This window comes from Belonocnema kinseyi, chromosome 4, assembly GCF_010883055.1.
Source record: "Belonocnema kinseyi isolate 2016_QV_RU_SX_M_011 chromosome 4, B_treatae_v1, whole genome shotgun sequence".
In the NCBI taxonomy this organism is placed as follows: Eukaryota; Metazoa; Arthropoda; class Insecta; order Hymenoptera; family Cynipidae; genus Belonocnema; species Belonocnema kinseyi.
In genome coordinates, this window is record NC_046660.1 from 83,477,008 (window position 1) to 83,487,948 (window position 10,941).

The 10,941-nt window shown below is 33.6% G+C and overlaps 1 protein-coding gene across 2 annotated transcripts in view; it reads left to right on the forward strand.

The window, feature by feature from the left end:
* LOC117171988 (insulin gene enhancer protein ISL-1) overlaps window positions 1–6,051 on the forward strand; it is a 61,007-nt gene extending 54,956 nt beyond the window's left edge. Inside the window, exons 4-6 of one of the 2 annotated variants that reach the window (XM_033359699.1) lie at window positions 3,821–4,122; window positions 4,545–4,766; window positions 4,995–6,051. In XM_033359699.1, the coding sequence (XP_033215590.1) occupies window positions 3,821–4,122; window positions 4,545–4,766; window positions 4,995–5,225 (755 nt within the window). In that variant the 3' untranslated portion in view covers window positions 5,226–6,051. The remainder of the gene's footprint in view (window positions 1–3,820; window positions 4,123–4,544; window positions 4,767–4,994) is intronic. The other variant, XM_033359700.1, reaches the window with a different exon arrangement.
* Window positions 6,052–10,941: the final 4,890 nt, after the last annotated feature.

Genomic DNA, 10,941 nt, shown 5'->3' on the forward strand with positions numbered 1-10,941 from the left:
CGCTTTTTCATAACAACATTTTTTTTCTAAATACGAAACAAACCTTTTCTTAATGGCGTACTAATAGTTTTCGATATTTTACAATTAGTATATTTATCTATAAATAATTTATTTTTTATGAAATTCGTGGACCTCAATTTGACTTAAATGTAATACCTTTTAAAATCCTAAGATAGAATCATAATTAAAAATTTATTTGAAGTTTCTAAATAATTATAATCAATCTTAAAAATTTGAATGAAAACCCCTCTAAGTAAGCAAACTATGGAGCCATATATTTTTATTTTTCAAATTACAAAAAATTACTAAGAGTTTCTGAATTTTATATGTAGAAATAAATATTTAAAGTGAGAAACAAAAAGTAAACTTCAAAGAAAAATATAAACCCGTAAATAAAGGGTAAATTTCATTTATGTAGCTTAATATATTGGCTATAGTATAAGCAACAGTCTTTTTATGAAATACTGTACCTGCGTGAAGTTACCAGACACTTTGGTATATTTCGCGCACCACTATTATTGTTTGATATTGTTGTTTTATATAATAATCTTGAAATTCATTGATACACTTTCCCCACATAGAAGCTTCAATGTTTCCGCTCACTTATCACGTGCTTCTGCCTCTTGATTTTTTTTTCTACCACCCAGTTTGACAGTTCATCATTAGCTATATAAATTAAGTCGGTGCCTTTATTTTGATGTCTTGTAACTATTGGCCGAACTTGAATTTTTTCCCTTCTAAGGTAGCTTGATTAGGCGAACCTTAAACTTCAAAGCACAATATAATAGGAGGCGGCCTTGTGGACTTAACCTAAACAATTATTAGTGAAGACAATTGCGTCCGACAAAAAGCATTTGAGATATTTCATTCTTGTTGCATTAACATTACAAAAATCGCTTTTCTGAAATCCCTGGAACAACTTTTTGTATGTTTTATGTGACATCGCACCTTCTTCTAAGGCTGCCCAAATCATTTCGGTCGCCTCACCTGCATTTTTGTTCAATTGCAATGCAAAAAGAATCGTGCATTTTTTCATTTGGAATGCAATAAGAATGCAATGTATCCAATAATTACCTAAGGACGAGAAAAAACTCAAGCTGGCCAAGAGTTACAAAACATCACTGATTCATATTGAGAGTTGGCATCGATTTTCGCCAAGAACAGATAAACCGTTTTTAATTTTTTTAACTACGCAGCATTTTTAATGTTGAGGGGTTGAATTAGGTTGAGTGGGTGGTAATTGGGCAGAATTAGTTTCAATAAATTTATTATTATAATTAATGACTAATACCTATTTCCATAATCCAATGATTTACGTCACTTCGGTCTACGTATAATTCTGTTCAAATGAATAGCATGAAAAAAAAAAAGAAATACGCTAAAAATACTTAAACTGAGTACAATTATCAGCTTTTTAAAACACAAACTACAAAAACAACTTATAGTACCTATAATTAAATTGTCCATAAGAAAGCACTGTTGAAATTTTCTAATGTAATTTGCAAAGTAAATTATGTTTTGCATGAACCTTTATCTATCTTCTAATCATCAAGCGACTTGCTGACTATTCTTTTTAAAAATCTACCAAAAATTTTTTCATAGCCTACTTCATCAATTTCAATATCTTCATTTACTTTTATCCGTTAAAACTTCTGCAGCAAGCATTTTACAAATAAGAGACTTATTTTTATTTATAACGAATAACATTTTTTACATTGTCGAAGTAATATCATTGGGAACTTACGTCGTTTTCTCTTTTAGTTATATAATTATTCATCACTGGTTCTAATACAAGAATACTTTACATTTCTGTAGCTAAAAATTCTAAATAAAAAACTATACTTTTTAAAAATAAATAAAATTTTGTTTATAGACTAGGTGGATGTCTAGCAACTTTTTAAGCTTAAATTATATTAGTAGAAAATTTTCTATGTACGTTGTAATTCAGAAATTACGGAAGATTTTAGCGTTTCCTCTACGAATATGCCCTTCTGAAAAATGTAAAGCTTTTGAAAAAATACATATATAATTGTACGTATAAATTATTGTAAATTAGAAAATACAATAATTATTAAAATAATCATTTCAAATGAATATCTTACAAACGTATTAAAAAAGCTACCTACGTACAACCACCTTTGAAAGGAATATATAGAAAGTATAGTATAATATACAATAGAACTAAAGCCTAGATTTTTAAATGAAGTTATCAAGGTCAAGAAAAATTCTACTAATAAGGTACTAAAACTGTTCTATAAGCACAATCTTCTTAGATAAAAGATGCGAGAAATATTAGCATTTTTCCAAAATGTCTTTCCACAAACTTTATTCACTTAAGTGATCTTGAAAAAAGAATTAAGAAAGCAACCGCGAAAGACACGAGGTCGTCGCCGAAGAGGTTTCTAGACATCAGAGTACCATTTTAACTCTCGAGCTCGACCCTTGGCCATCGGTTGCACTGTTTACCCTCGGTAAAACAGAAGGCTAACCGAACCGAGCAAATGAAATCCAAAGCCTATTTTTGCGTCCTAACCAAATAGCGGTCTGCAAGGTCTCCTGGGAAGGAGAAAGAGATAAATAAAACGGGTTAGCACACGGAACCGAAAGAAATAAAGGAAAAAATGTCAAGAAAAAAGTGGCTTAGCGTCTAGAGTCTAGTGGAATACTTGGTGATGACCGAACTTCGATCTTCATACGAAATCCGGAATACGAAGTTCGACATGTTGGTACTCGAGGCATTCCTGAGAGTATGTGTAAATTGGATGAAGAAGCGGCGGTTTCAATGGCGACTACCACCTTTGATCTTCTGCCGCTTCGTGTCCAACAGTACACACCTTGCTCGCTCAGGAAGATATCGAGTGCCTCTACAACACCACAAATCTGGAGTCCAAAAGCCATCTCCCGGCGCTGCGTCATCGTCCGACACGATCGAGTGGAGATTGGTTTGCGATAGTGCAGTTAAACAAACAGTTAAAGAAGCGATTGGAATCGAATAAGAAAAAGGACAGAGAATTATATTGCGAAAATACAAACTGGATTCAACAATTCCTTAAAGATCTCTAGACATCCAGACCACAGACCTCCTAAACAGCTTGACACAAAAAAGTTTCGAACTTTCGAGCGCATGGGCTTCATGTCTATGAAAAGTTAAAATTTGCTCAAATATGCTTGAACAACCACATCCACCTCAATTCAATAGGAACTGAATGAAGTATCTGGTACGAAGTTAATGGCCTTCATTAATGCACTTTATCGTCCTGATCGAAAATGATAAGGTGAAAGGAGTTCTCTACTATGGTTTTAGGACGGTGAACTTTTTAATTTGTATCAGTAAGAATAAGGAAACTCACACGAAACGCATTTCAGTGTAAGAACATCATTTTTTGACGTATTTATACGTATTTTAATACCAAAGTGAAAAGAGAATGTTGTTTAAAGCCATATATACTTAATTGTATATACATGGTATGATAAAAAACTAATAATGTTATAATTATATTATTAAGATCAAAATTCCATCTAAAATCCAAGGTGTCATGTTTGATCTAAAGTCGGATCAGCACTGCACAACATTGGCAACATAAATTACATTAACTAGCACAATTTTTCATGTAGTTGTCAATCATTTGAAGTTTGCAACGTCTTGACCTTACTATACAGATCAAGAATGGTGTGAAACCTGCGCACCATTATATAACCTTTGTACCAATGCTTGTTTTTGCAAACCTTACAGATTAGTGCCTAAATGCTATTGTAAGATATGTTTTATCCAGAAGAATAACTACACAACAATTTTAATGAAGATGGTCAATTTTTTTAGATTCTGAATCAGAGAGTGGTTCTCACAAGGCAGTGGGGAGTGCTCGAGGATCAGGGGGGCACAAAGGAGGTGGTGGTTCCGATGGAAAACCAACAAGGGTGAGAACTGTACTCAACGAGAAGCAACTGAACACCCTGAGAAATTGTTACAATCAGAATCCGAGACCTGATGCTCTCATGAAGGAACAGTTAGTGGAAATGACTGGACTTAGTCCTCGCGTTATTAGAGTATGGTTCCAGAACAAGCGGTGCAAAGATAAAAAGAAGACGATAGCCATGAAGCAACAGATGCAACAGGAGAAGGTAGCGAATTATAATAATATCTTCCATCATGTTCATATTTTAATTTTGAATCTCGACTTACATATCTCATCTTAACCCTAATGGTCACTCGGAGTGAAGTTCACCCCCAAAAATTTTTCAAGCTCCTCATAGAGTCTCCCTGCTTACTTTACTTTTGTCTATTTAAAAAAAAATATTGAAACAATTAATTTTGTGTGCAAAACCTAAAGATCACGTTTTGCAATACTTAAATAATACCTAGCAAATTTTTAGATTTCTGGGACATGAGTGGAGTGAAATCCACTCAGTGGGACTATTATGTGATTCTACTGTAGTGTGACTAATTAAGTTTAACAGACTCGATAATTAAAATTCATAATTTTTTTGAGAAATTGATTTTTTACTGTATGGCGGATCTTAGGCAAGTATTTAATATTACGAAGTATTTTCCGTTGCAGGACGGGCGAAAATTGGGTTTCGGTGGAATGCACGGGATTCCCATGGTGGCCAGTAGTCCTGTACGACATGAAAGTCCCATTGGAATGACACCCTTGGAAGTGCAGGCCTATCAACCACCATGGAAAGCACTCTCGGACTTTGCCCTACATACGGACTTGGAGAGATTAGATCCAAATGCTCCATCGTTTCATCACTTAGTTTCCCAAGTAAGTTTTTATGTTTATTATATGCAAGTATGCGTTGTCTAAAAATTTATTTTCTTATCAATTCTTTCAGTCCAGAATTTGTCAAAATGAAAATAGAACCCGAGGTTTTAAGTTATCTTTGCTAGATTTTCTTGCACTTGCTTCTTAAACCCAATATAACAACTAAAAGTAAATAAAGATGTTTAAAATATTTATATTATGTTTTCATTATGAACCTTTCTTTTGCAGATGCATGGTTACGATCTGCATGGAGGACCACCGCCTCAATTACCTCCACCAGGAATGCTTGGCGGGCCCATGAACGACGGGATAGGCGGGGGTGGGCCCCTGCCTCACCCTGGACCTCATCATCCCGGAGGAGGGCCAGATATGGGACAGCATCCCGACAGTACAGATAGTTATGTAACTTATCTCGAAAGTGACAGTGATTCCCTGCACCATGATACAGGAAGTCCATAGTGCCGTCCCCTAAACCTACAATGTACATATAACAAACCCCCTTTGACGACGTCGACTGCGTTCATCATGTAATGAGGATCAGTCCATCGACAAATTAAGAGCAGAGCTTAAAACATTTCCTACGATACCGATAAATACTGAAATTAAGTTAATTTCATTTTTACAACTGACAACCTTAATTTAAATATCAAATGTTTCATCTACAATCATCAATTATCCACATTTCTCACAAAATAGCAATGCTCTTCTCCGTTTCTAAAACGGAAACATTTATTAAATTGATATTTAGATTCTAAGATATTTAAAACCAAATTTGTTTTATATGTATACAAATGAAAATTCGGGATCGTAGAGAATAAAACTGAAGTTTTTAACTTTTGTACATTTAAATATTGAATCTAAAGGCAGGACAAAAGGCTTCTTGTATCAAGTGTACATATAGTATGAGATAGATCGTTGTACATTTTAGAGGAAAGAGAAATCCACAGATCGTAATATACTCAGGCCCAAGAAATTAAATGATAATATAATATAAATAGAAAATGACGTAAAATTCCACTAACATTTTAATTGATAAATTGTAAGTATTTTAGTATTCACGATGTTGTAAGTCGTAACGTTTCGAAGTTGTAACGAGTCATAAGTATGTATGTACTTACTGAGCATTTGTTGTGTCTCGTATGTGCATTACACATTCAATCAATACCAAAGCGTGCGATTTGCAATAACGAACGCACTTCTTTGTACATAATTATTCACACCTTGATTCGTATCACTAGAACAAAAGTGTAAAATTATTGAATTATATTCCGTTTTTCTTCATAAATTACTCATTAATTATAGCATAAATATTTTTTATCCCAAATTCCAGAATTTAATCATTTAAATATTCAATAGAGAAACGTGGGTCCATATTTTCTGAAAATTTTAACAACTATTTACAATAAAGGTACTCCATTTTTTAAATAAGATTGTTTCTTCCAGTGATTTTAACAAATTATTATAGTATTGTTCTGGCGATACGAAATGATGTTGATTGCAAGAATTGCACTGAAAATAATACTATTGTCTCGAGTGTGTTCTCCGCGATTCATATTTTTAGCATTGTACTCATCTATAAAGGGAGTTTTCTGAATGTTTCGCAAATAATATTTAAAAAGTAATTTGTTTTTTAAATTGAATCCACTGGTTATTTGAGCCAATTATAATCAACTAATGTTAATATATAGTAAGAGTGTTTTTCATTGACAATATTTTATTAAGTATTGATGAACATTTAACACTTTGCTGATGTTTATTTTACTGTTTCGGATTTTATAAATTAAACAAAAATGAAATCGAAAGCTCCCTATATAAGCATTTGTTACTCGTTGCTCTGCTGTATATGTTATGAGAATCTTAGGTTTAACGTTCCCGAATTTCTTCGAATATCTTCGAATTTGTATAATATTTCTATACAGCCACAGTGTATGTAATAAAAGTTCAAAGCAAATGCTGCAGTATTTTTGTATTTACAATCCTAATTCCTAATAAAAATGCCGAACTACCTCAAGAATAAAAAAGCATGTTACTTTTTTATACAAGAGCCTATAAGAAAGTAATAATTCATTGCTGCCGCTGTTTCCTAAAAATATACGCCTATCATTAATTCTCGTGAAATCCTGAAAATCTTTGCAATCCTTTAAAATCCCGCGGATTCTTTATCGAATTAGGTAAAATCCCTTCAAGTATATAAATCATGTGAAAATTCCTTAAAATCCTTTGAAGTCAATGGATATTATAGTACATAAACTCTTTTGAAATTCCTTTAAAATAGTATAGCTCCCTCCAAATAGCTTGAAATCCTTTAAAATTCATTGAGATTCAGTAAAATATTAAAAACCCCTTCAAATCGCTTAAAATATTCCAAATAAAACCCCTTATAGTAGATGGAAGCTTCTAATGTGTAACCTAAGGGTTAACATTTTTCTTACACCTTCTCTATTCCTTTACACACCCTCTACACACTTACTTGGTGGTGGAAGGGGGACCTACAGCTTAAGGTGGGTTCCGAACCACCAAGAGCAACAGCCTTATGTACTTAGAGAAAACCTTTTTCTCTAGAGGTACCGGTCCCACGACTCTCCGGAGATGAACAACTCCCTTGCTAGGCTAGTGTACACCGCATGGGCCACCGAGACTCTTCCAGAGTGCGAGGCGGGAATCGAACCCGCAAGCCGAATATTCGGAAATCCTCAAAAATTCCGATAATCTTTTGAAATAATACCAAATCCTTTGATATCCGTAGATATATTTTGAAATATTTTTAAATTCTTTAAAATTGTTTGAAATCTCCTGAAATCATCGAAACCTCTTTAAATTTGTTAAAATCGTTCCATATTTTTTCAGATATTTTGAAATTTTCTAAATCCAATTAAAGTCCCCTGACAATCCTTTCAAATTCGTGAAAATACTTTGATATCTCTCAACACCCTTTAAAGTCATTTGAAAACACGTGATTTCTTTTGAAATATTTCAGAATCACTTAAAATCTCTTTAAATCGTTTGTAATCAGCGGAAATCGTTCCTAATTATTTCAAATCCCGAAAATCGGTCGAAATCCTTCAATATCTCTTGAAATTCCATAAAATCTGTTTAAATCTAATTAAACTCCTAAAACCACTGTAGAATTTTCAAAAAATCGTTTTTTTTTGCTTAAAAAATGTTTTAGGATCTTAAAAATAACATACCAATAGATGGTGAGTGAAAATGTTCTAAATGACCAAATTTTCAATTCTGCTGCAACGCCTCTCAGGTATGCCACGGTGGTTTTAGAGTACTTAAAACTTTAAAAGCGTTTTTCTCGAAACCACTTTTTTTTTAACTGTCTGGAAACATAACTCGAGCAAATTCTCAACAATCGATCTGAAATTTAAAATTGCTTTTTGCAGCGACGTAAGTAGGATTTTTTTTACATTATATAGTTTTTTCATAAACAATTTTGTAATTATTTTTTCATGAATTTTTTCATGAATGCTGCGCAGCTGCTATTTTGTCATGAACAAAATTGAACAAAATATCCTATGTACTTTATTATTAGTATTATAAACCTCATTTCACAAAATTTCGATTGATATCTTTATTGAGCCTAAAAATATTTCCGAAATATGCCTATTTTTTCTCGTTCTACAATGGTTTAACCCCTTAAAACCTTCTGAGATCCGTTGAAAACAACCTATCGAAATCCTTTTTGGAATCGTTTAAAATACTCTAAATCTGTTGAAATCTCGTTTACAATGAAAATATTTCATATATTTTTGATATAGTCGGTAAAAAAAATAATATCTTACGTAACAAGTAGGGGGAGGGAAAAAATCTTACGAAACCCTACAGGGGGGGGGTCTTCATTTTTGGTCCAACATGCGGAGTGAAAACACTTCTTTTCGCTCCGTTGGGGGGGGGGGGGGGGGGGGCGAAACCAAGCGATTCCTCTACCGTAAAGGATGTTGGCCATAAACCCCTTTTATCCTCATAGCATCCAAGTTGCCACATTTTTCCAGTTCATACTGATCCTGTAATCAGTCATTTCAAAGGTACGATTTCCTCTTTGTATATTTGAAACGCAAAAACTCGATTTCGTTTCGCTGTCGGGCAAAACAGTATGTGAACAGTAAAGTTGATTGGCTCGTACGGTAAAACTGCATCCGAGTATAAAACAACTTGGGTGCAGTTCCGAATAGGTGAACGTGACGATTTCCTTCACACTGCGTATACTTATGTATTTTGATGCGCTGATTACGAAAATGATAGTGAAAATTGGCGACTCGGCGATTTTCATGGTGAAATTGCGAAAAAACTATTAAAAATATGGTTTTTTGCGTTTATCTCAGCCAATATGCAAAATCTCACAAAATGTTTCCAATAAAAGTTGGAGATCGTACAAAAATACACATTTTTTGTGTAACACATTTTTCTCTACGATTGATACTTTCCAAGAAAATTAGTGTTATCTCGATTTTTATGAAAAAAACAAACAATGAGCATTCTCCATTGGTCTCGGTTGGGTACCTACTCACGCTTTTCACCAGGGGAAGGTTGGAGTATTTTGAAAAGCATTTTTTTGTATTTTTTAATTTTTTGATAGTTTTTTTTTACTTTTACGATTTTTAAATATATTTTAATTTATTTTAATTAGAAATTCTGAGTATATTCTATTTATTGCCTTGATTGTATATTCCTTATAAGTTTTTTTTATAATAGTCTGCTGAGTATATTTAGTGGCCAGGGTAATATGCTTTTATGTTAGTAATTGATTCTTTAAACGGATCAGCAACTATTTTCTTTACGCGTCGCCGCCACAAAAATTCGCAGACTTAGGTCACACCCCTGCCCCTTTTCCCACGCGTCGTGGGGCGGGAAGGCACCCCTGTGACTGGTCACAGAAATAATGTAAGGTCACACCCCTGCCCCTTTTCCCACGCGTCGTGGGGGCGGGAAGGCACCCCTGTGACTGGTCACAGAAATAATGTAGAAACGGGTTCAATTACGCGTATAAGACGGGTTGCTGACACTGGGGGACGGTTAACACTCAAAAACGAAAATAGCATGATTTTTATGGTTTTTTTTCATAAAAATCGAGATATCACTAATTTTCTCGAAAACTATCACTCGTACAACAAAATGTATCTTACAAAAAATATGTATTTCTGTAAGATCTACAACTTTTATTGGAAGCATTTTGCTAGATTTTGCATATTGGCTGTGATAAATGCAAAAAACCACATTTTTTAAATTGTTTTTCCGCGATTTCACTATGAAAATCGCCTAGTCGCCAATTTTCACTATCATTTTCGTAATCAGATACTTTATCTGAAATAGGCAGAATAATTGCTCTCTTCTGTAGAATGGCTCTTTATTGTAGTCATTTCTACTCACTTCTACCTCCTTTATGTCACTTTACGTGCCACTCGTCGCGGTACAATAAAGTGCATTTTACTGTCACTCCGCAGATAGGAAAACCTCTACAAGGTACCCTTAAAGACTCCACTGAGCCCCGTTTCGGTGCCATCTTAAAAAATCAAAAACCAAAAAACAGCAAGATCAACTTTGAAATTGTTGAAATTGGGAGTCTACGTTAAAATTTCCATTAGAAACACAATTCTTAAATTTACCGTCGGAACGCTTATTAACTGCTATTAAAAGAAGATGCACATGAAGCCGACTTCGGCCCATGTAAATTACAGGTATTTTATTATTTTAAGTTTTTAATGCTGCAGGAAAAAGTGTTGCGATTACTCCGTGAGTTTCTAATGCAAATATAAACGTAGAATCCGAATTTCAACAATTTAAAAGTTGATCTTGCTGTTTTTTTTTAGAAGGAACCGAAGGGGGACTCAGTGCGGTCTTTAAGGGCACTTTGCAGAGGCTCCTTTCGGTTCCTTCGGTCTGCCAGGACTTATGCTGCCTGTTTTAGATCAAACATATTTTCCATTATTTTAATGAGTTAATAACTCTCTTTTCAGCCTGTATAAATCCAAAAATTTTATTTTAAGAAGATTCGAAAATGGACAATGATGCACCAAATACATGGGGTTTGGTCCACTTTGGTCCTATTTTGTAAATATCGTTGTAAAAACTAATTTTTTCTATATAAGTGTATTTAAAAATAAGTTTTTCATTTTTAAGAACTTTTTAATGAAATAATAAAATTATAATAATTATTATTTTTTGCGAAGAT